The sequence below is a fragment of the Molossus molossus genome, unplaced genomic scaffold (assembly GCF_014108415.1).
Source record: "Molossus molossus isolate mMolMol1 unplaced genomic scaffold, mMolMol1.p scaffold_m16_p_21, whole genome shotgun sequence".
Classification (NCBI taxonomy): domain Eukaryota; kingdom Metazoa; phylum Chordata; class Mammalia; order Chiroptera; family Molossidae; genus Molossus; species Molossus molossus.
Genome location: NW_023425357.1, coordinates 14,587,866 through 14,613,804, shown reverse-complemented (window position 1 = coordinate 14,613,804; position 25,939 = coordinate 14,587,866). Strand labels below are relative to the sequence as shown.

General features: G+C 40.5%; 1 protein-coding gene across 1 annotated transcript; it reads left to right on the top strand.

Moving 5' to 3' along the window:
- Nucleotides 1-9,192: 9,192 nt before the first annotated feature.
- On the top strand, nt 9,193-24,527 carry LOC118638610 (zinc finger protein 570). The gene is made up of 5 exons (XM_036274661.1): nt 9,193-9,312; nt 9,922-10,091; nt 13,713-13,839; nt 14,163-14,258; nt 23,094-24,527. Exons 2-5 carry the CDS (start codon nt 9,987-9,989, stop codon nt 24,449-24,451), a joined length of 1,686 nt encoding a protein of 561 aa, XP_036130554.1. The 5' UTR covers nt 9,193-9,312; nt 9,922-9,986; the 3' UTR covers nt 24,452-24,527.
- The last annotated feature ends 1,412 nt before the right edge of the window (nt 24,528-25,939 follow it).

Below are 25,939 nucleotides of genomic sequence, written 5' to 3'. Positions count from 1 at the left end.
TGACTCGGACAGGGAGGGCCGAACCCTTGAGTTGGACTACAATGGGCGGTCGGTGGCTTGCTAGTCCTGGAGGATTGCCTTCAGCCCATACCTCGGGAATCTCCCTCCTCCATATCCCTATGAGATCCTCTGTTGTTTCAACTCTCGGGGGCTCATATAGGCGATATTCTTCCTCTACTGGAAGGGTGAGTAGAATTTTTCCCTCTGTCTCCACCCTAGTTTCCCCAGTCTCGGAGAAGGTTATGGTAGCTCGGAGTTTCTGTAGTAAATCCCTCCCGAGTAGGGGCTCAGGGCACTCAGGAATTACTAGGAAGGAGTGAGTTACTAATCCCCTTCCTATATCTACGAGCCTCCCTTGGGATTTGGGATAACTCTTGGGCTTTCCAGTTGCTCCAACTATTCTTATTGTTTCTTTAGTTATTGGTCCGACGGGATGTTGGACCACAGAATGGGTGGCCCCGGTATCCACCAGAAAGTCTATGGGTCGGCCCCCTACCGAGAGAGTTAGCCGGGGCTCCCGAGGGCCTAGGGAGCCTCGATGTCCCTAATTTATTTCTTCAACCAGCACTGAGGTGGCTTGGTATTTCATCAGCTTTTTAGGACATTCTCGCTTCCAGTGCCCTTCCTCCTTGCAATATGCACATTGGTCCTTCTTCAGTCTGGTCCCGTCTCTCCCTTTGTTCGGTTTATTGCCCTTAGGTCTCTGCTCCTTATCTTCCCTGGCTAGGAGGACCCTAGCCATCTTCTGAGTTAATTCCTGGGTAACTTTAGCTGGGTCCTCCCGGTTTTCAAATACTCTTTGGGCTATCGCTAGTAACTCAGAGAGAGACTTCCCTTCGAACCCCTCTAACTTCTGCAATTTCCTTCTAATATCTGGGGCTGACTGGGCTACGAACTGGAGGACCACTGCCGGCTGATTTTCCGGCGCCTTAGGATCTATGGGAGTCCAGGTCCTATAGGCTTGACAGAGTCTCTCTAAAAAGGCAGTGGGGCTCTCGTTCGGGCCCTGTTTGGTTTCAGTCACCTTAGTCAGGTTAGTGGGTTTTCGAGCTGCCGCTCGAATACCCCTTAATAGAGTCTGGCGGTACCGGACTAAGGCCTCCCCCCCAAAAGCGGAGTTTGGATTCCAAGTTGGGCGCGCGGCCGGGAAAGTCTCTTCTATACGAGTCCCGTCTGTGGTTGGTTCGCCGTGAGGGTCCCTAACCTGCTTCCGACTCTCCGCTTTAATTCTCTCTCTCTCCTCTGCTGTAAAAAGGGTACTAAGAAGTTGCTGGCAATCATCCCATGTGGGCTGATGAGTATAGAATACTGATTCCAGCAAGGTTATTACCCCCTCTGGGTCTACCGAAAAAGGAGGGTTCTGATTTTTCCAGTTATACAAATCTGAGGTGGTGAAGGGGACATATGTACGGAGAGACCGGCCAGCGGCGTCCGTTTCCCCTATTTCCCTCAATGGAAAAACCCCTTCAGGTTTAGGCCCAAACGCCGTGCCCGCCCGAGTGTGGGGAGGACTGGTCGTAGAGTCGGGTGTGGGCAGCGGGGGATACAGGGGGCCGGCCTCCTTCTCCTTAACGGGCTCGGCAGTCCCTTCCCCCTCTGCATACGGCGGAGGCGCCTGCACTTCCCTGCGTTTTGTTGATCGCATGGGAGGGGTCTCGGGAGGTGCCGGGAGGACCGGGGCACTTGGGGTCTTAGGAGACCGGGCCACCATCACCCGAGGGGTCCGTCTCTCTCCCTTTTTCCCCGATTGGCCCTGTGGGTAGGCACAGGTTTTGATATAACTAGGTTTGTCCCAGACAATATCTAACCAGACGTCTATGTACGGGATCTGGTCAGGATGGCCAGGATTCCCGTGACAAATTCGCCTGACTGCCTCACCGATGGCGGCATCAAAGGTGCCCGCGGACGGCCATCCTACTCCAAATGTGGGCCATTCTAATTCACAGAACTTCCTTAAATCGAAAGCGTTTACTGACGCCCCATACCCATCGGCTCTGTGTTTGAAATCAGAGAAATTTTTAATTAAACACTCAAGGGGACTTAGAGGGGTTTTAGATCCTTCCTGCCCCATTTCTCTCTTCTTACCTTCTCGTATGACCCCCCAACAGCACAAGACGCCAAAACAGATCCAGAAAACACAAAGTATTATCACCCACACCACATGTAGTCGCGGCCGCTCACTCACACCGTTCACCATCCAGCCAGTCCAGCCACACTACCTGTGACTCTCGGGGGTCGTCACCCCTCCGAGTCAGGCCTGGGCCCCGAAGGTGGCGTCCCACCGACCACAGGCCCCCTCTTCCGCGGAACCAGAACCAGAGACAGAATATTCTAGGCCTGACTTACCGGCGCCGTGCAGATTCCTCGGTTGAATGGTCCGGACCTTTGGCAGTCTGTCCGGGGACGACAAGGGTCCCCTAGTGGGGGATCTCGCTGGGGCCTCCAAATGTAACGGAGCGCGACCCTCACGAGACAGACCACTACACCAGAAATCACAATTCAGAAACGTTTATTTTCTGGTTCGAACCAGGGCTACTCCACCAACCCAAACACAATTCGAGGCGGAGAGCCCCGATTTCCCGCTTAGGAAGCCTTTTATCCCTTCTTCCCAGGCGAGGGCTATGCTGGCAGGGTCTGATAGGGCGAAGGTGGTCCTGTTGTTACCTGATTGGCTAAGTGTGATGGAGAGATGTGGGGTGACGTTGAAACCTGACTATCTCTTTGTCTCAATTTCTGCTGCTGCTGCCGCCATCTGCCCGACGGCTTGTGGCTAGCCTTGTTATTTCCTGGCCGGTAGGGACCTTCCGCGGGACCTTTCTAGTTCCTTATCTCCTCCTCCCCTCCTACCCTAAGGTGGGGGCTCTCAGGTATCAGGAGCTTCTGGCTCATAAGCTTACCTTGTAGCTACACAAAGCCCAAAGGACTATGTTATCTTTAGGATGCAGTAGAAGATAAGTCTTCCTTTCACTAGATGATAATTGGCACTGTTTTAGTGTGAAGCTGTGTCTGGGAAGGGACAAGGGACTCTCAGTCAAACACTATGTAGAGAGAACAGTCCTCCAAATAAGTTTTGCTTATTTGTCTCATATGTCTTTACCAACAGTAAATGCTTTTCTGTCTATTATAAGAATTGTTTTTTCTAATTGTTTTGTTAATAGATGAGAAAAGCCCCAGCCAGTTTGGCTCAGCGGTTAGAGCGTCAGCCTGCAGACCAATGTGACCTGGGTTTGATTCTGGCCAAGGGCACATACCTTGGTTGTGGTTCTTCCTGGCCCTGGTTGGGGTTGCATGGGGAGGCAACTAGTTGATATGTCTCTCTCACATCAATGTTTCTTTCTCTATCTCCCTCTCTCTCTCTCCCCTCCCACTCTGTCTGAAGAAAAAAATATATATATTGTATAAATCAAATCATACAGTAGTTAATTTTGATATTTTTTTCACTTAACATAATTCCCTGAAGATTCACATATGTTGTTACATGTGTTAAGTAATTCATTTTTTTTTTATTCCATGTGAATATATCAGTTTGTTTAGCCGTTCACTCATTGAAGAGCATGGGTAAGTTTTCAACTTTTGGCTATTATAACTAAAGCGGCTATATGCATTCATGTAGTTTTTTGTATGAACAAAATTTAAATTTCTTTTGGATAAACAACTAGGGAAATTTTACAAGGAATTTTTCAATTTATACCCCCCCCCAATTTATCTTGTATTTTTATTAAATATATAGATAAATTTGGGAAGAATTTACTTCTTTAAAATGGTGAAGCTCATGACCTGTGAACATTATATGTCTCCATTTATTTAAATCTTTCTCAGAAATATTTTATTTAAATCTTTTGCCAGATGTAGCCCTGAGTATTTCAGAGTTTGATGCTATTTAAGTGGTGTTTTTTAAAGTTTCAAATTCCAAGGGTTTATTGCCAGTCTTTAAAAATACAATTGCTTTGTGTATTTTGATCTTGTAGCCTGTTACCTTGCTAAAAGATCATTGCTATTTCTCCTAGAGTTTTGGAAGTCCCATCAAATATTCTACATAGATGATCATGTCATTTGTGAAAAAAGACAGTGGTATCTATTTTTTTTTATTTTTTTTTATTTATCCTCAGATAGAGTGGGAGGGAGGGGGAGGGAAAGAGAGACAGAAACATTGATGTGAGAGAGAAACATCGACTGGCTGCCACCCACACACCCTCAACCAGGGTCAGGGACAAACTGCAACCAAGGTACGTGCCCTTAGTGGGAACCAAACCTGGGACTCTCTGGTCTGCAGGCCGACGCTGTAACCGCTGAGCCAAACCAGCCAGGGCAATGGTATCTATTCTTACCTATTGTTGCCAATCTGCAGGCACAGGATGGACCCCCTCCAACCCAAAATTTGTTTGGAATGTTGAAACTTATGACCCTCCCCCCAACACACACCAAAATAGTATGAAAAGTTTAATTACTTGATGTGGATTTTAGACTATGTAGAGTTCAAGTATCAGACAAGCATCAGCAGTTCTTCCAACTACTTAGATGCAACCTCCCTCAATGAGTGGAATGACTTCTTGGAATCAATGTGATATGCTTTCTGCCTGAGTCAACTGAAAAAACACAGTTGTGAGGACGAAAGATACAATGGGACTTTGAATACAGGCTTCTCTTGGCTGTGACGGCTTCTTGGACTTTCCTTCTTTTTGATGTCCTTTACAATTTGGAGGCATTCTGGTGAGTGAGTTGTCAATCTTCCGAAATCTTGTGAACACAGAGCTTAATAAGGAAAATGGAGGCTGAATAGGCAGACCTAAGAGACTGCTCCACTTATCACATAAAGCCACCACAGGAAGACTGGGAGGCATGGCAGATTGATCTAATACCTAGAAAAAAATACAAAGGGACAGGAAAAATGGGGAGAAAAAGAAACAATCCCAAATGAAAGAAAAAAAAAAGCAAACTATAGAAAAAGAGCTAAATGAAATGAAGACAAGCAATTTATCAGATATAGAGTTTAAAGTATTGGTTATGAGGAAGCTCAAATAACTAAGTATTTCAAGGAACTTAGTGAGAACTATATCAGCATGAAACAAGAAATAGAAACCACAATAAGAATCAATCGGAAATGAAGAATAACATATCTGACATCAAGAATACTTTGGAAGGAATCAAAATTGGATTGAATAAAGCAGAAGATTGGGTGATTTGGAAAACAAGGAAGAAAAAACACCCAATTAGACCAGAAAAAAGAAAAAAAATGAAAAAGCAGGAGAGTTTAAAGGAACTTTGGAACAATATGAATCATAACAACACCTGCATCATAGAGGTAACAGAAGGAAAGTGAGCAAGGAAATAGAGAACCTATCAAAAGAAATAATGACGGAAAACTTCACTAACCTGGTAAAGGAAAAAGTCACACAAGTTCAGGAATCACAGAGAGTTCCAATCAAGATGAACCCAAAGAGACCCATTCAAAGACACATCATAAGTAAGATAGCAAATGTTAAAGACAAAGAAAATCTTAAAGGCAGCAAGAGAGAGATAGAAAGTTACCTACAAAGGAATACCCATTCGAATTTTAGCTGATTTCTCAACAAAAACACTTCAGACCAGAAGAGATTGGCATCAATTATTCAAAGTAATGAAAAACAAGGACTTGAACCCAAGCCTACTCTATCCAACAAGGCTATCATTTAATTGACTTTTTTTTTCTTGGTATGTGCCCCTAGCGGGAACTGAACCCAGGACTCTCTGGTCCACAGGCCAGTGCTCCAACTGCTGAGCCAAACTGGCCAGGGCAAGGCTATCATTTAAAATTGAAGGTGAAATACAGTACACAGGTTCTCAGACTAAAAATGGCTAAAGGCGTACATTACCACCAAACTAGCTAGCATTGCAGGAAATGTTAAAGGGAGTGCTTTAACAAGAAAAAGAAACCGAGCGAGAGAGGAATATAATTATTTTTTAAAAAATGGCGATAAATATGTACCTATCAATAACCTTAAATGTAAATGGACTAAATGCTCCAATCAAAAGACATAGGGTAGCTGAATAAGAAAACATGACTTATTTATATGCTATCTACAAAAGACCTACTTCAGAACAAAAGATTCACACAGACTGAAAGTGAAGGGATGGAAAAAAAAATATTTCATGCAAATGGAAATGAAAAAAAAAAGAAAAAAAAAGCTGGGATAGAGGCATATCTGAAAAAATAGACTTTAAAACAAAGGCCATAACAAGAGACAAGGAAGGACACTATATAATACAAAAAAGATCATTCCAACAAGAGGATAAAATGCTGGTAAAAATATATGCTCCCAATACAGGAGCACCTAAATATATTTTTAAAAATACTTTTGGAAGACTTTAAGGGAGAGGTTGTTAGCAATATAGTCATAGTAGGGGATTTTAACACCCCACTGACATCACTGGATAGATCTTCTAGACAAAAAATCAACAAGGAAACAGTTACCTTAAACAACAGACTAGATCAGATGGACTTGATTTATATCTACAGAATATTTCATCCAAAAGTGGCAGATTACGCATTCTTCTCAAGTGCACATAAATCATTCTCAAAAATAGACCACGTGTCAGGACACAAAATAAGCTGTAACAAATTCAAAAAAACTGAAATCATATCAAGCACCTTCTCAGATCACAATGGCATGAAATTAGAAATCAACTACAATAAAAAAAACTGAAACACATGGAGACTAAATAGCTTGTTAATGATAAACAATGAATGGATTACCAATGAGATCAAGGAAGAAATACAAAACTTCCATAATAACTCCCAATTCTTCCTCTCCCCCAGGCCCTGGTAACCTCCAATCTGTTTTCTTTCTCTATGAATTTGCCTAATTCAAATATTTCTTACAAGCAGAATAATTTGTCCTTTTGTGTATGACTTCACTTTGCATAATTTTTATTCATTTATTTTTATTTTTTTATTTATTGAATTTATTGGGGTAACACTGGTCAATAAAATTATACAGATTTCAGGTGTGCAGCTCTATAATATATATGTATATTGTGTATAGTGTATTCACCTCCCTAAGCCAAGTCTCCTTCCATCTCATTTATACCCCCTTTACCCTCTTCTACCTCACCCCTTCCCCATTTCCCTCTGGTAATTACCATACTGTTGTCTGTGTCCATGAGGTTTTTTCCCCTCAATCCTTTCGCCTTTTCTACGCAGCCCTCTCAACACGCCTCCCCTCTGACAGCCATTAGTCTGTTCTCTATATCCATAAGTCTTTTTCTATTTTATTGGTTAGTTTATTTTGTTCATTAGATTTCACAAATAAGTGAAATCACATGGTACTTGTCTTTCTCTGACTGACCTATTTCACTTAGCTTAATATTCTACAGGCCATCCATGTAATTGCAAAGGATTTTTTTAAGGCTGAGTAGTATTCCATTGTGTAAATGTACAATTGCTTTTTTTTTTTTAATCTTTACCTGAGGATATTTTTCTATTTATCTTCAGATAAAGTGGGAAGGAGGGAGAGAGAGAAACTTCGACCTGAGAGGGACACGTTAACTGGTTGCCTCCTGCACGACCCCGACCAGGGCCAGGGATGAACAGAAACCGAGGTATGTGCCCATGACCAGAATTTAACCCGGGACTCATTGGTCCGCCGACGCTCTAACCACCGAGCAAACCAGGCAGGGCTTATTTGCAAATTTTTAAAGTTTATTTTCTCTGTGTCTCTCCAAGCACTTCAAAGAGCACTTGGCACACAGGAGGTGCTTTCTAATCAGTTACCACAGGGAAGAGTTCCACACACAAACCCCTATCCATTAGTCTTATCCTCATGGTCTGTCACACAATCATAACACACTCCTACTCCACTCTCCCCCAGTCTGTCCCTTTCTATTGCAGAAGATTCTCAGAGGTAAATCACAAATCTTGCACACACTATCACATGGTCACAGAAATGCAGCATGCTCACTCTAACACAGAGTTTTACACACTCATAGAAACACACACACACACACACACAATGACAGAATCAAAGGGTCATGCACCAACTCACAAAATGACAGTCTTGTGACAGAAACTTGTGGGTAGACAATAAACAAATGAAATACTTAAAATATAGACAATATTGTACTAAGGGGGTAGAGAGTTACATTAAGGAGACATGGAGTGCCAGGGGAGAGTTGTGATCAGGTAAAACCTCTTTGGAAATGTGACATTTATTGTTGTTGTTGCTAATCCTCACCAGAGAATATTTTTCCCCCTTGATTTTTAGAGAATGGGAGGAAGGGAGGGGGAAAGAGAGAGAGAAATATGATGTGAGAGAGACACATGGATTGGTTGCCTCTCCCCACCATGTGCCCCAACCGACCCAACCAGGGGGACTTTACCTACAAACCCCAGTAGCGCCCTTGACCAGGAATTGACCCCCCCTCACACACCCTTTAGCGGGCAGGACAATGCTCTAACCACTGAGCACACCCTCCAAGGCTGAAAAGGAGACATTTTTATCTGAATGTAGGGAATAAGGGAAATGTGAAGATACTGGCAGGAGGGTCATTTTTGGAAGAGAGGACAAATTCACTCCCACCATCACCAGATCTCGAATAGGAGAACCGTCTGCAAACGGTTAGGCTTTCTACCCTGACCCTGCCGTCTGCAAGGTAAGTGGTTCCCTGAACAAGAACGCCCTAGACTAGAGGACGGGGGGACTGGGAGGAAGTTTTAACGCGCTTGCACACTCTGGTCCCTGTTCCGCACACTCGAGTCCCCGTTCTCCACACTCACCTACTGTTTTCGGGTACCCTTCCGCAATTCTAGGAACTGGTCCTTCTCCCACTTTCTGCAGACGCGCGCACTAGCGCCAGCCACCACACAGACCCCGCCCCCTGCGACTCACCCGGACTCTAAATTCTTCAGGCTAAGGGTTGAGGACCTGGTGTGCGCGCACTTTAGTCCTAGACCGTCTAGTGTGAAACTCGGCTCAGTCCCTGTTGCGGACCCAGGCCCGGAGCTACGAGGAATAGGAACTTCTGAACTCCTTCTGGAAGACCTGAGAGAGGCTGGCGCGGGAGGGCCGGGGGCAAAAGGGGTGGCGTTTCGAACCCCTAGTGCGGGTGCAGTCGGACTGCAGCGCCGCCGTCTTTTCTGGTCTGGACTACATTTCCCAGTGGACACCGCGTGCATTAGCCGGCGTCCCTTTTGTGTCCTCCGGAGGACTTGTCCCTTCTTTCCGGGCCCGCGGGGGCTGGGTTCCATCAGACCCTAAGGATTGTACCTGGGCCGTAGTAGAAATTGCCTGAGCCTTGGGGGCGAGGACGGGATCTCCCCGCAGTTCAGTTCTGCAGGTAGGGGAGTGGGCTGAGGAGTGGCCGCGGGTCCCCGGGCCCTCTGTGTGACGTGGTGGTCGATACGGAACCGTGTGAGACTGTCACTCGATATGCCTGCAGACATCGTATTTGTGTGACTGTGGGTGTAAGGCAGGGGTTGGTGCCACGTAGTGTGAGACTGTGAGTAGGGGTGGAAGAGGATTCACTGTCCCCTTGTACCCGTACCTTCGGCCTCTTTGTGACTGGGTTTGTGAGTGACACCATAGGCTGGGGAGTATGGGAGAGAGGGTGACCGTGGAAACTATGTCCATACCCATGGCCACTGACTGTGCTGTGTGCAAAACGGTGGTTGACGCTGTCGTTTTTAAGAATCGGTGTCTATGGAGATTGAGTAAGACTGTGTGCCACCAGTGATCTATTTAAAGGGACTATGGGATCAGAAAGACCTTTATTTAATCTTGGTGCTGTTATTTATTAAAGTTGTGTTGTCTTTATATAAATGATTATATTGCTTGGAGTTTTTATTTGTAAAATCTATTGTTAAAATAAGTTAGGAAGTGATTCGGGCATGGATTAAATTGTATGCAAGCAAATTCTGAGGTTTCCATTATGCTTCTCTCTTAACAGGAAGAGAGAAGCTGCAAACTTCTAGGCTGATGATTCTGGATGCTGCAAGGAAAACCTAGTTTCTCATGTTCTCTTTCCCATCTCAGTCATCTAAGGACACTGCCATTTCCCAAGGGAAGAGTCAAGAGCAGGAAAGAATGGCTGTTGGACTTCTTAAAACCATGTACCAGGTGAGTTGGTGTTTTTCTTTCCTGAAATATTTTGCTGCTTTTTGAAACAAGCAGACATTAATTTTACTTCTACTGAGACTTTTTCTGGGTAACCAGTTTTGTTACTTCTTAAAACTTTCCAGTGGATTCCCACTCATTCAGGATAAATGCTGAAGACTTTGCCTTGGCCTACAAGGCCATGCATAATCTGGCCCTTGACTATCCCTCTGACCTCATCTAATTATTTCCACCCTGTCTGTAACTTACTTGGTTCCAGACACACTAGCTTCCTTGTAGTGAGTTGGATATATTCTTAACACTTGTTCTTCCCTCTGCCTAGAATGCTGTTCCCTCCAATATAGACCAACTTCTTCATTCTGGTCTCTGCCCAAACATTCATTCATTCAACAAATTTTTATTAAGTACCTATTAACTAAGAGGGTTTAGACCTTGGTCCTCTTCTGTGCTCTATATACAATCACTCCTTTGGTGATCTTATCCTGTCTCACAGCTTTAAATACTATCTATATGCCAACAACTACCAAACTGTATACTTCTCTCCTGTAATCCAGACTTGTATATCCAACTACCTACTCAGCGTCTTCATTTGATTATATAATAGATACCTCAAACTCAGATATCTCGAACTGAGTGAAATGAGCCTTTGGGAGTTTTAGGGCATAGGAATCACATGATCTGATTTTCATTTTAATAGGATCACTCTGACTGCTACTGAAAATAAACCTAATGGAACAAGGATAGAAGCAGGGAAACCAATTGGGAAACTCTTACATATTCCCTGTCTCAAGTGCTTAAGCTAGAAGTGTTCCATGAAGAAGTTATGTTTGTTCTGCCTTCAGAAGATATGCAGATCTGACCAATTTATAATATCAACATTGCTTTTTTTTTGGGTTTTTTTGGTCAAATCATTACCTCTCAACTAGATCATTGCTCTACCCTCCTACCTTGTCTCCCTACTTCCACCCTACTCTTTGCTAGTCTATTCTTAACAAAGAAGCCAAAGTAATTCTGTTACACAGGTCATTTCTCTTCCTGGCGGGGATAGAAATAATAAAAAGTATAGACAACTTTATAAAATAGTTTAGTTGTAAGCTAAAAAGAGAAATGGGTGGTGACTGAAGGAGAAACTATGGTGGACAAAGTTTTTAAAAAATAAGTGTCTTATGCTGATGTTGATTTAGCAGACATGGAGATTTGAAGGTGAAGAAGAGAAAGGAGAGAATTGCTGGAACACTGTACTTGAGTAGGTCAGAGGAGCTGAGGTTTAGTGTACAAGTGAAGAGTTTGGCCTTTGGTAGGAAGGCAGCCTGTTCATTTATAGTAATAGGAACAAGTTAGAGTATCTAGGCACAGGTGCTGGTAGAAGTGTAGATGCTGTGGGAGTTTGTGGAAATTCTCTTAGAAAGGCTTTAAAAAAAAAAAATTTAGAAAAATCGTCACCTAAAAATAAGGATGGGGGAGGAGGTATTGAAGATTTGAGGAGAGAGAGGAAAGTATCAAATGGTCATTTTAGGAGAGTGGTGGAATGAATGGACTAGAAAAATATATTGTGTACATAGCATTTTGGCCCACTTGAGATTAGTGATCATGACTTTAAAGTAAGACCAGTTAGCATGGTTGGTATGATTTTTCTCCAGCAAAGTTCACCTATGTACAGTACAGAAACAGGATATATGCTGAGAAATGGCTGTGGTTCGGTGAATACAGTTAACCAGGTGAATACAGTTAAGTGAGAGAGGAGCAGGAAAGTTGAAGGTATATGAATGGGGTGATTATAACAAATGGTTGTGCTAGGAAGTGAGGGTATGCACGGGTGAGGAGCAGTGAAAATGTGGCAAGATCAATGATCTGTACATTCTGTTGGGTTGAAAGAATTATCCTGATTGGGGTACCATAGGGCAAAAGTTGGAATATAGGAGGTGGAAGTCCGAGTTGGAGAGTTGAGATTATGGAAGGATTGGTAATGACAAGGTCTGGGGTATAACAATGGAAGTGAATTACTATAGAAGTGTGGAGGACAACATTACTGGTGGGGAGGGGGGTTGGAGAACTGAGAGGCCAGGTGGTTGGGAGGATTATTTATATGGATATAAATAATATAATGTAATGAGCAAAATTTATAACAGGAATAGCATTGGAGAAAGTGATGTGATAGTGAGCCATGTGTCCAGGAATGCCAGAGAATTGGTGTCTACCAGGAATTGGTAGATAACTGAAATGAGGGATAGTGTGGTTGACATAAAACTAGGTCTCTTTTAGAGAGAAGGGAATGGTCTAGAAACAAGTGTAATGTGGAAAGAGGTCACTTGCCTCACTTTTAGGTGCTGTAGTACAAGGAATGTGGGAAATAAGACAGTCACCACATGGCAGGACTTGAGGGGATGTATTCTCAGCTGGGAGCCATGTTTCTGTAAGGGTATCATGGTGAAGGGAGCTGTTATTATGCTTCAGACTGGTTTGATTATAATTATGAATGAATTTTGAAACTGAGTATTATGATCATTTGTTAGAGGTAAAATATTTTAAGGTTAGAATTTAAACTCCGTATATTGACATTGTAATTCATTTCACTGACTGTATAAATTAAGTCAAAAAATGTGTATGTTATATATAAAAATGTTTATACATTTAGTAAATTTATATAAGCTAAAAAACATTTTTGACAGCATATATACCGTATGAACCAAACTCTTAACAGGAATGTTTCTGCAACATATGAGGTATGTTGCTAGAATAGGGAGGCAGAAATTTACAAATTACTTAATATAATTAAGAAAGAAGATTGTGAAAAACACTTTAAGAATTTTTATTTGGTAGAGGCAGTTTTTTTAACTATGCCAAAATTCTATCAAATAATAATGAAGTCTTTTCTTGCCATGACAGATATACCTCTTTCAATTTTGTAAAAACAAATTTTACACACACAAACATATGATATATGTTAGTTTCATTAGCAAGTGGTCGCATTATAGAAATCTGGAATCCAACTGAATCCCAGCATGGCTCACAAGTTTTTAAGAACTTTGCCCAGCCCATTTAGGCAGAAATAGTATTATGAGTGGAACATCCATATCTCTACATAAAACTTAAGGTACTCTGGATTGAAGTATTTGAATTTGAATGGAATTGATGATCTATTTGGTCTAGCACATTTTTTAAAGAAATAGCAAGCACTTTCTCGTCCCACCTTTAGTCCTCTTACAGCTTCTTGAACTCTTCAAACCATTAATTTATTAACTCAGTTTATTCAGTGAATGTTTGAATATCTCATGTGTGCCAGATACTGTTCTGTAACTGGGAATATAGCAGTGACCAAAACAAAAACATACTTTGTCCTCCTGGAGCTTACATTTTAGTAGAGGTAGAGGACAGACAATAAATAACAACAACAGTAAGTGCCATAGAGAAAAATTAATCAGGGTCAGGGGAATAGAGAACTAGGGCAGGAGCATTGCTCATTTTATACAGAATGATCCGGGAAGTACAAAAGCCCTGATGGTAACCATGCTTAACATAGTTGAGGATGTAATATCAGAGAGAGCCCAGTGTAGCTGAGGCAAAAGGAATGAGGTAAGTATGGTAAGCGATGAACTTATTTTCCTTTCATTTATTTCATTTCAGGAGTTGGTGACCTTCAGGGATGTGGCCGTAGACTTCTCCCAAGAGGAGTGGGATTGTCTAAATTCTTCTCAAAGGCATCTGTACAGTAATGTGATGTTGGAGAACTACAGGATCTTGGTATCACTGGGTAAGAATATTTGCAGTACTGAGCTTCTGTTCATAAGGGGCTCTTTGCTACCACCAAATGATTTTTTGGATAGTATCTGCTGTGTTTGGTTGAATGTGTGTTGCCTGTACCAAATAATGATTTAATATTTGTGGAGTTGGCAGTAGACAGGTCTATTATTAACCTATGTCAGAAGCTTCAAATTCTCTATGCATTGAATACATATCTTTGACACATTTTTCCCTGGCTTACTATTAAGTTCCCTCTTCCCTGATGATCAAAAGACTGGATGTGAATTCTGGGATATCTACAATATGACCAAATTTTGTTTCTTATATATGCAGGACTTTGCTTTTCTAAGCCAAGTGTGATATTATTGTTGGAACAAGGGAAAGAGCCCTGGATGGTGAAGAAAGAGCTGGCAAAAGGCTTGTGCTCAGGTAGGTGAAGAAGAAATAGGCAGACAAAAACCTTTGCAGGGTACATCTCAGCCCAGCGCAGAGGTGTTGCCTCTGCACTTTTCTTTGTTGGCATGATCTCAAATGCTCTAGATCTTAGTAGAAACTTGGGGCCTTTTAGGATGTTCTCCCAAATTTGTTATTCATAACTGTCTCCTTTAACACTTTGCCCCCTTCTTTCTAATAACTCCCTTATCTATTCTCTGAGTCCTATTTCCTCCCAGTTTCATAAGCCTCTTTCAGTCTTTTAAAAAATATATTTTCCTAATCTGATCAATTTTTGAGCTTGACAGACAGCTGTAACTGATGTACCAGGTTTAAATCCTGACACATGCAGTGAAATTTGGGGCAAGTTACTAACCTCTCTCTGCTTTTGTTTTGTCATATGTAAAATAGAGTAATACTTTAAAGCGCTTTGAACAGTTCCCACCTCATACTATGAACTCATATTAGGTACATGCAAGATGCAAAGGTGTTATATGTTCGATAAACAAACAATTAGTAGGCTAGTTGCAGAGTTATGATAGAACTGTAAATGGAATATACGAAGATAAAGATGACATAAATGGGACCTTCATTAAAATTGTAAAGCTTTTGCTCATTCCTTATAAAGATTATTTGTAGGGTATTTTCTGTCTTCACTGTTGCTGTGATCAATGTTAAAGGTATCTTCCGGGGTTAATTATTTTCTTTATGCTTTCTTTTGTTGCTTTTGTAAAATAATTATAACATAGTGAAATAATATATTAAAAATAAAGAAGCATAAATAGTACAGTAATCTTCCCATAATTTCTACATTCTATTATGTGCCTTTTATTTATCTAATGATTTAGTTATAGTGTTTTACAAGTCAATATATACATAATTCTTTCTAATGGTTACTATCATTAGATGTTTCTATTATTAATTATTTTGTGATTTTTTTGTTAAAAAGAACTTTAGCCCTGGCTGGTTTGGCTCCATGGTTAGAGCATCGGCCTGCGGTCCAGAGAGACCCGGGATTGGTTCCCGCTAAGGGCATGTACCTTGGTTGCAGTCTGTCCCTGGCCCTGGTTGGGTCGTATGGTGGCAACCACTCGATGTGTCCCTTTCACATCGATGTTTCTCTCTCTCTCTCTCTCTCTCCCTCACACTCTATCTGAACAAAATATGGAAAAGTGTCCTTGGGTGCGGATAAAAGAAAGAAAAAAGAACTTAAAATTTTTTTAATTGCAGTTTTCATTCACTAATATTTTGTATTACTGTCAGGTGTGTATCATAGTGTTTAGACAATCATATACATTATAAAGTGTTCCCCCTAATATTTCCATTAATCACCTAACAGCTTACATAGTTATTACAATATTATGACAATATTCCCTGTGCTGTACTTTGCATGCCCATGGCTGTTTTATAACTACCAATTTGTACTTTTTGATTTTTTAAAAAATTAATTTGTTTTTGTTTCTGGTACGTGCCCCTAGCAGGAACTGAACCCGGGACTCTCTGGTCTGCAGGCTGACGCTCCAACCGCTGAGCCAAACCAGCCAGGGCCAATTTGTACTTTTTAATCTGCTCATCTTTTTCACCCAGTTTCCCAACCTCTCTCCCCTTTAGTAACCAATAGTCTGTTCCCGTTCTCTATGAGTCTGTTTCAGTTTTGTTATTTTTTTCATATATTAGTGAAATTATATGGTATTGGTCTTTCTCTTAACTGACATATTTCACTTAGCATAATACATTCTAGGTTCATCCCTGGCATCACAAATGGTAAGATTCATTCTTTTTTATTTGCTGAGTAATACTCTATTGTATATATGTACCACAATTTTTATATCCAGTTATCTGTTGATGGGCACTTGGGTCGCTGCCACATGTTGGGTTTGTTTGATTACATTCCCAGAAGTGGAATCACTGGGTCATAAAGCACTTCCCATTTTAATTTTTGAAGACCCTCTATACTGTTTTCCATAGTGGCTGCATCAATCTGCATTCCCACCAACAGTGCATGAGGGTTCCATTTTCTCCACATCCTTGCCAGCATTTATTGATTTATTGATAAGAACCATTCTGACAGGTGTGAGGTGATATCTCATTGCAGTTTTAATTTGCATTTCTAGACAATTAATGATGTTGACCATCTTTTCATATTTCTATTGGCCAAATATGTGTCCTCTTTAGAGAAGAGTCTATTTAGCTCCTCTACCCATTTTTAATTGGACTGTTGTCTCTTTGGTGTTGAATCCTATGAGTTTTTTATGAATTTTGGATATCAACCCCTTATCAGATGAATCACTGGTGAATAGCTTCTTCCATTCAGTAGGTTGTCTTTTTGTGTGCTGGTTCCTTAAGAGGGTACTTGGGGGACAGAATCCCCACTGATTTTCACAGTTGGGTGTCTGGGCTCCTCATTGCAGCTCTGGTGTTCTTTGCTTGGGAGCCTGGCATGGGGTTGAGACCCCACACTTCTCAGAGGGGACCTTTGTAGCTGGGATATCCCTCCAGATTCTCAACTGCCACATGTGGGTGTGGGGCCAGCCCTTTTCATGTCTCTGCTTTTCCTACCAGTCTTGATGTGGCTTCTTCTGTAAATCCTTGGTTATTCAGGTTGGTTGGTTTATAATTTAGTTGCCATTCCAGTTTGGACTTTGGAGGAGGTTTGTATAACTGCCACCTGCTTCACTGACATTTAGGGTTTTATTTTTGTGTAATTTTTAAAGTAATACATGGGTAGGCAAAAGTAAGTTTACAGTTTGAGTATGTAAAACACAATAAAGTTATTCTGATAATCATGACCTGTATGTCTTTTGCCATACAAACAACTGTAAACCTACTTTTGCCCACCCCATACATTCCAGTACTATGTGTGCTATTGTGATAGTGTATTTTTTTCAGTAGAAATTATTAAACAAGATGATTTTTTAAATATATTTTTATTGATTTTTTTTAGAGAGAGAGGAAGGGAGAGAGAAAAACATCCATGTGAGAGAGAAACATCAATGGGCTACCTCCTGCATGCCCCCCCACTAGGGATCAAGGCCATAAACTGGGCATGTGCCCCAACTGGGAATTGACTGAGACCGCCCTGTCCATAAGATGATGCTCAGTCCACTGAGCCACACTGGCTGGGCAAGATGATTTTCACTATAACTTTTAATTTAATATCATATGGTATTAATGTCCTTACCGTTATTTTTTTGTTTATGTTTGCTCCTTCTCAATTTTTTGCTTTCTTCTTTTTTCTCAAATATCTTAATATTCGTATTCATTTCTTTCTCTTTTCTTTTCCCTTTATATACCCTCATTCTCCTGGTAATATATTATCTTTAAATACCATCTATATGCTGGCAACTCCCAATTTTAAATCTCTTGTCAAGACCTCTATCTTAAGCTCAGTCTCATGTGTCCATCTGCCTTTCTTAATATTTGCATTTCAAAAGTCTAAAAACACTGTAAGTTTATTATGTTAAAAAATGAACTCCAGCCTGGCTTTTGTGGCTCAGTGGTTGAGCATCGACTCATGCACCAAGAGGTCACCAGTTTGATTCCCGGTCAGGGCACATGCCCAAGTTGTGGGCCTGATCCCCAGTGAGGGGCATGCAGGAAGTGATCAGTCGATGTTCTCTCTCATCAATGTCTCTATCTCTCTCCCTCTTCCTTCCTCTCTCTCTAAAATCAATAAAGAAAAATGATTTTTTAAAAATTGAACTCCAGCCCTGGCCAGTTTGGTTCAGTGGTAGAGCGTTGGCCCACGGGCCAATGAGTCATGGGTTTGATTCCGGCCAAGGGCATGTACCTCAGTTGTGGTTTCAACCCTGGCCTTGGGACGCAATCAGTTGATGTGTCCCTCTCATGTCAATGTTTCTCTCTCTCTCTCCCTCCCACTGTATCTGAAGATAAATGGAAAAATATCCTCAGGTGAGGATTTAAAAAAAAGAACTCCATATCTTTCATATCTCACTACCTAAACCTACTGTAAACATGGCCTTTCCTATTACTATTGATGGCTTTTTCAACCTTCCATTGCTCACATGATAAACTTTGAAGACATACTTGTCTCATCTCTTTCTATTACATTTCATATCCAATCTGTTAGAATATGTTCTTGTTTTTTCCTACAAAATACACCTAGAAAATGATCACTTACTATACCTTCATTGATATCTCTGTGGTCTAAAGCATTAGCATCTCTCACCTTGATTATTACAGTAATAGGTTCTCATGCTTTCCCCCTTGCCTCCCAATTTCCACTATTTTTTAAAAATTAATTGATTTATTTTTATTATAGATGTTTCTCCTTTTCCCCCACTGTTTCCCCTTCTCCCCGCCCCCCCGACCCTGTCCCCAGCTTTGTTGTCCATGTCCATTGTTCATGCATACATGCATCTAAATTCTGTGGTTTATCTCCCCCACACACATCCCCTCTTCTGGGGATTGTCAGTCTGTACCTCACTTCCACATCTCTGGGACTACCCCCTTCCTCAGACTGTTATGTTCATTATATTCCATAAATAAGTGAGATCATATGATACGTGTCTTTCTCTGTTGGGCTTGTTTCGCTTAGGATAATACTTTCCAGGTCCTTCCATGTCGTCTCAAAGGATAAAAGATCTTTCTTACAGCTGCATAGTACTCCATTGTCTATATGTACCACAGCTTTTTAATCCATTCGTCTACTGATGGACGTTTGGGCTGTTTCCAGATCTTAGCTATTATAAATAGTGCTGCTATGAACATGGAGTACATATATTCTTTCTGATTGGTGGTTAAGGTTTCTTAGGGTATATTCCTAGAAGTGGGATTACTAGGTCAAATGGCAGTTAAATTTTTAATTTTTTGAGGTAACACCATATTGTTTTCCACAGTGGCTGCATCAGTCTGCAATCCCACCAGCAGTGTACTAGAGTCCCCTTTTCTCACCCTCGCCAACACTTGTTTTTTTTTTTTTTTTTATCCTCACCCGAGGATATTTTCCATTTTTTTTTGTACAGATAGAGTGGGAGGGAGAGAGAGGAAGGAGAGAGAGAGAGAAACATCGACGTGAAGGGACACATTGAGTGGCTGCCACCCACACGACCAACCAGGGCCGGGGACAAACTGCAACCGAAGTACGCGCCCTTAGCGGGAACCGAACCCGGGTCTCTCGGGACCGCAGGCCGACGCTCTAACCGCTGAGCCAAACAGGCCAGGGCAACACTTGTTGTTTGATGATTTGTTGATGGCGGCCATTCTGACAGGTGTGAGGTGATAACTCATTGTTGTTTTAATTTGCATCTCTCTGATGATTAGTGATGATGAGCATTTCTTCATATGTCTCTTAGCCATTTGTATGTCCTGTTTGGAGAGGTGTCTATTTAGTTCCTCTGCCCATTTTTTAATTGGGTTCTTTGTCTTCCTTTTGTTGAGTTGTATGAGCACTCTATATATTTTGGAAATCAACCCCTTATCTGATGTATCATTGGCAATTATGCTCTCCCTTAGGGTGGGTTGCCTTTCCATTTTAGTGGTTGTTTCTTTTGCTGTGCAGAAGCTTTAGAGTTTGATATAGTCCCATGTGTTCACTTTCTCCCTTGTTTCTGTTGCCTTAGGTGATGTATCAGTGAAAATTCTGCTGCGTATGATGTCCAGAATTTTGTTGCCTACATTTTTTTCTAGGATATTTATGGATTCATGTGTCACATTTAAGTCTTTTATCCATTTTGAGTTTATTCTTATGCAGGGTGTAAGTTGATGGTCTGGTTTCATTTTTTTGCATGTAGTTGTCCAATTTTCCCAACACCATTTGTTGAAGAGGCTGTCTTTACTCCACTGTATGCTTGTGCCACCTATGTCAAATATTAATTGAGCATATTGTTTTGGGTCCATTTCTGAGTTCTCTATTCTGTTCCTTTGATCTATCTGCCTGTTCTTGTGCCAGTACCAGGCTGTTTTGATTACAGTGGCTTTGTAGTATAACCTGAAATCTGGTAATGTGATCCCGCCAACTTTGTTCTTCTTTTTCAAGATTGCTGTGGCTATTCGGGGTCTTTTTTTGGTTCCATATGAACTTTTGAAGTATTTGTTCTAGTTCTGTGAAGTATGTTGTTGGTTTTGTTTTTTTTTTTCCTCACCTGAAGATATTTTTCCATTTTTTGTTCAGATAGAATGGGAGGGAGAGAGAGAAACATCGACATGAAAGGGATACATCGAGTGGCTGCCACCTGCACAACCCAACCAGGGCCAGGGACAAACCGCAACCGAGGTATGTGCCCTTAGCGGGAACTGAACCTAGGTCTCTCTGGACCACAGGCCAACGCTCCAACCGTTGAGCCAAACCGGCCAAGGCTGTCATTGGTATTTTAATGGGGATATCATTGAATCTATAGATTGCTTTGGGTAGTATGGACATTTTAATGATGTTAATTCTTCCAATCCATGAACAAGGTATGTGCTTCCACTTTTTTATATCTTCCTCTATTTCTTTTTCCAGTCCACTATTTTCTTTTCATTTTTTTGTTCAGAGCATTATAGATGACCCCAATTATCCTCATTTTAATTAGCATTTATTTTGTCTTGCCAATAAAGTAAGGTCCATGAAGGTAAGGACCTTTGCTTTGTTTACTGTGATATTGAAAGCTTCTAGAACAGTACCTGTCACAATGTTAAGTGAATGTCCTTAAAAGAAGCAACTATGAGCCCTGGCCAGGTTGGCTCAGTGGTTAGAGCGTCAGCCTGCGGTCCAGAGAGACCGGATTTGATTCCTGCTAGGGGTGCGTACCTCGGTTGCAGTTTGCCCTGGCCCTGGTTGGTCGTGCAGGTGGCAGCCACTCGATGTGTCCCTTTCACATTGATGTTTCTCTCTCTCTCTCTCTCTCTCTCTCTCTCTCTCTCTCTCTCTCTGCCTCTCTCTCCCTCCCACTCTGTCTGAACAAAAAGTGGAAAAATGTCTTTGGGTGAGGATGAAAAAAAAAGAAGCAACTATGAGAATGGAGCTTATTTCAGTGGCTGTATTATTTATACATGCATAAAGTTGTAACTGAATCCAACCATCTGCATTCATAATTTCTCCTTTTAAAAAATATATTTTTCAATTATAGTTGACATATAATATTATATTACTTGCAGGTGTACAACATAGTGATTAGACATTTATATACCTTAAGAAGTGATTGCCTCAATAAGTCTAGACCCATCTGACACCATGTATAGTTACTAAATAATTATTGACTATATTCCCTATGCTGTACTTGATATCTGTATCACTAGTTTTTTTTTTTGTTTGTTTATTTCCCTTATTTGAGGAAACATACAAAAACAATATTGCTAAGAGTGATGTCAAAAAGTTTACTGCCTATGTTATTTTTTTCTAGGAGTTTTATGGTTTCAAGTCTTACATTTAAGTCTTTAATCTATTTTGAGTTTATTTTTAGATATTGAGAAAGGAGGTGGTCTGGTTTGTTTTTCCCATGTATGTCCCGTTTTCCCAACAACATCTACTGAAGAGAATGTCTTTACCCCATGGTATATTCTTGCCTCTTTTGTGTAGAATAATTGACCACGGATGCATGGATTTACTTCTGGGCTTTATTCTGTTTTATTGATCTTTGTGTCTATTTTTATACCAATACCATGCTATTCTGATTACTATCCCCTTGTAGCATAGTTTGAAGTCAGGTAGCATGATACCACCAACTTTGTCCTTTCTCACGATTGTTTTGGCTATTCAGGGTCTTGTATGCTTTTGTATAAATTTTAGGATTATTCTAGTTCTGTGAAAAATGCCATTGGTATTTTGATAGGGATTGTATTGATCGTGGATTACTTTGGGGAGTAAGAGTGTTACTTTTTAAAAAATCTATAAGCATGGTATATCTTTTTATTTACTTGTATCTTAATTTCTTATAGTTCTTTTACTTCCTTATTTAAATTGTTTTCCTGGATATTTTATTCTTTGTAATGCAATTGTAAATAAGATTGTTTTCTTAATTTCTTTTTTTGGTATTTCATTGGTGGTATATAAAAATGCAACTGATTTCTGATATTAATTTTGTATCCTGCTATTTTATTGAATTTATTAGTTCTAAAGTTTTTTTTTGGAAGCTTTAGGATTCTCTATATGTAGTATCATGTTATGTGCAAATGACGACAGTTTTACTTCTTTCTTTTCCATTTGGATTCCTTTTACTTTTTTTCCTTGTCTGATTGCTGTGGCTAGAATTTGCAATACTATGTTTAATAAAAGTGGTGAAAGTGGCAATCTTGTCTTGTACTTGACCTTTTTAAGTATTTTTTATTGAATTTTTTTTTTTGAGAGGAAAGGAGAGATAGAAACATTGATGTGAGAGAGAAACATCAATTGGCTGCCTCCTGTACAATCCCTACTGGGGACTGAGCCTGCTATCCCGGCATGTGCCCTGACCGGTAATCAAACTGAGACCTCTCAGTCCATGGGACAACACTCAATCCACTGATCCACACTGGCCAGGCGTTGTTCCTGATCTTAAAGAAAAATCTTTCAGCTTTTCGCCATTGAGTATGATGTTAGCTGTGGGTTTTTCATATGTGATTTTTATGTTGAGGTATACTCCCTCTATTCCCACATTACTGAGAATTTTAAGTCTATAATTGCTTCTTGACCTGAGATTTACCTTACTGATTTTTCTATAATTCTAATTATTCCTCCTCAAGTTTCTGTATAACCTATTTTAACTTTTTGTTCTTACACACTTCAGAACTATGAAAGTTAATGTTTTTGTTGGTTTTATTTGCTATTAAACTCACATACTTCTCTCTATGTACTTTCATAAATGTACCTCCTGCTACATAATAGAGAAGATATTTTTTATTATTCTTTTTCAGGCTGGAAATTTGTGTATGAGAGTGAAGAATTAACCCCAAGGCAGGACATTTACAAAGCACAGTCATCTCAGAGGATAACAGAAAAACTTACAAGCTGTGATCTTGAGTACTCCGATTTGAGAGAGGAATGGAAGTGTGAGAGCCATTCTGAAAGGCACCCAGGGAATCAGAAGGTGCATTTCAAAAAAGAGACAAATACTAATGAAGAAGCCCTTGTTTATGAAAGAGGACAAGAATATAACAAATCTTGGCAAATATTCCATCTGAACACACTGCTTCATACACAACAGATACTTCCAAAAGAGGAGAAAGTACATAAACGTGACACATATAAGAAAAGCTTTAAAAAAAATTTAATGGCTATTAAACCCAAGAATATCTATACAGAGAAGAAACTTTTGAAATGTAATGACTGTGAAAAAGTTTTCAGCCAGAGCTCATCCCTTACTCTTCATCAAAGAATTCATACTGGAGAGAAACCCTATAAATGTGTAGAGTGTGGGAAGGCCTTCAGCCAGAGATCAAATCTTGTTCAACATCAGAGGATTCATACTGGAGAGAAACCCTATGAATGTAAGGAATGTAGGAAAGCATTTAGTCAGAATGCTCACCTAGTTCAACATCTAAGAGTTCATACTGGAGAAAAACCTTATGAGTGTAAGGTGTGTAGGAAAGCCTTCAGCCAGTTTGCCTACCTTGCTCAACATCAGAGAGTTCATACTGGAGAGAAACCCTATGAATGTATTGAATGTGGGAAAGCATTTAGCAATAGATCATCCATTGCTCAACACCAGAGAGTTCATACTGGTGAGAAACCTTATGAATGTAATGTGTGTGGGAAAGCATTTAGCCTTCGTGCATACCTTACTGTACATCAGAGGATACATACTGGAGAAAGACCCTATGAATGTAAGGAATGTGGGAAGGCCTTCAGTCAGAATTCACACCTTGCTCAACATCAGAGAATTCATACCGGAGAAAAACCTTATAAATGTCAGGAATGTAGGAAAGCATTCAGCCAGATTGCTTACCTTGCTCAACATCAAAGAGTTCATACTGGAGAGAAACCCTATGAATGTATTAAATGTGGGAAGGCTTTTAGCAATGACTCATCCCTTACCCAACATCAGAGAGTTCATACTGGAGAGAAACCTTACGAATGTAATGTTTGTGGAAAGGCTTTTAGTTACTGTGGATCCCTTGCCCAACATCAGAGAATTCATACTGGAGAGAGACCCTATGAATGTAAGGAATGCAAGAAAACCTTCAGGCAGCATGCACACCTTGCTCATCATCAGAGAATCCATCTTGGGTTGTCACTTTCACTGCCTAATTCAGTCAATCACCAAGTCTTGTAGACCCTATTATAAATATTTCAGGAATTTATACTTTTTTCTCCATCTTTAATGTCACCCTAATTTAAGATCCATTTCATTGCTACACCTTTTCTAACAGGCCTTCCTATATCAATTTTGGTTTCCTTAAATTTATTTCTCACCATGCACTAGAAATGGTATTTTTTGAAGTGTAATAATACATACATTATTGCCTCCAATTAAAATGTTTTTGACTTGCTATTGTTCTTAAGCTAACATCTATGGTCTTTAAAATTGTCTGTGAGGTGCTTTATTATCTGGTTCTTACGTACATCTCAGCCTTATTTTATTTTAGTGTTACTCTCTGGGCACTAAATACTTCCCGGAATGAAAAGCTTAGATTCTAGAAAATTATAGCTCTACCACTACTGTGGAACTATGTGACATTGAGTAATTTGCTTCACTTATCAAAACCTCAGGGTTTTCTTTAATTTTAAAATAGGGATAATAGCCCTAGCCGGTTTGGCTCAGCGGTTAGAGCATCGGCCTATGGTCCAGAGAGACCTGGGTTCGGTTCCCGCTAAGGGCGCATACCTCAGTTGCAGTTTGTCCCCAGCCCTGGTTGGTCGTGCGGGTGCAGCCATTCAATGTGTCCCTTTCACGTCGATGTTTCTCTCTCTCTCTTCCTTCCACTCTATCTGAACAAAAAATGGAAAAATGTCCTCGGGTGAGGATAAAATAAATAAAATAGGGATAATAAAGGATACTGTATTTTAGAGATGTATTAAATGAAATAGTATATGTTGTAAATTGATACATATTTTTCACATAAAGTACTTCATATAGTACATTAAATATAGCACATATTCAGTAAATAATGATAGCTAACATTTATTGAGTGCCTACTATGTCAGACATTGTTCTACATACTCAACATATATTAACCCACTTACCCCTCATAGCTAGACAATTAGAACATACCTGAGAAGCAACAAGTCAGAACTGGGAAACCTAAAAATTTTAGAACATAAGTGATGTCTTTGTACTCTAGGTGAGTAATCAATATAGACACAAGTAGTAGAAATATAACACTTATAACCAGTTTTAGGAAGTATCCAGAGAGGATGAATGGGATAAACCAATTAAAATGAGGATTTAGTACAAATACAGAGCTTACATTTAGATAAAGAAAAACATAGAGCATCACAACTAACTTTAAACAACAACAAATCAAAACTCATAAACCTAGAAATTTATACTAGGTTTATGAATTTCATGTTCCATAAAAAGGTGCCCTGGCCAGTTTGGCTCAGCGGTTAGAGTGTCAGCCTGCAGTCCAGAGAGACCCGGGTTCGGTTCCTGCTAAGGGCACATACCTCGGTTGCAGTTTGTCCCCGGCCCTGGTTGGTCGTGCAGGTGGCAGCCACTCGATGTGTCCCTTTCACATCGATATTTCTCTCTCTCTCTCTCTCTTTTCCTCTCTCCCTCCCACTCTATCTGAACAAAAAATGGAAAAATGTCCTTGGGTGA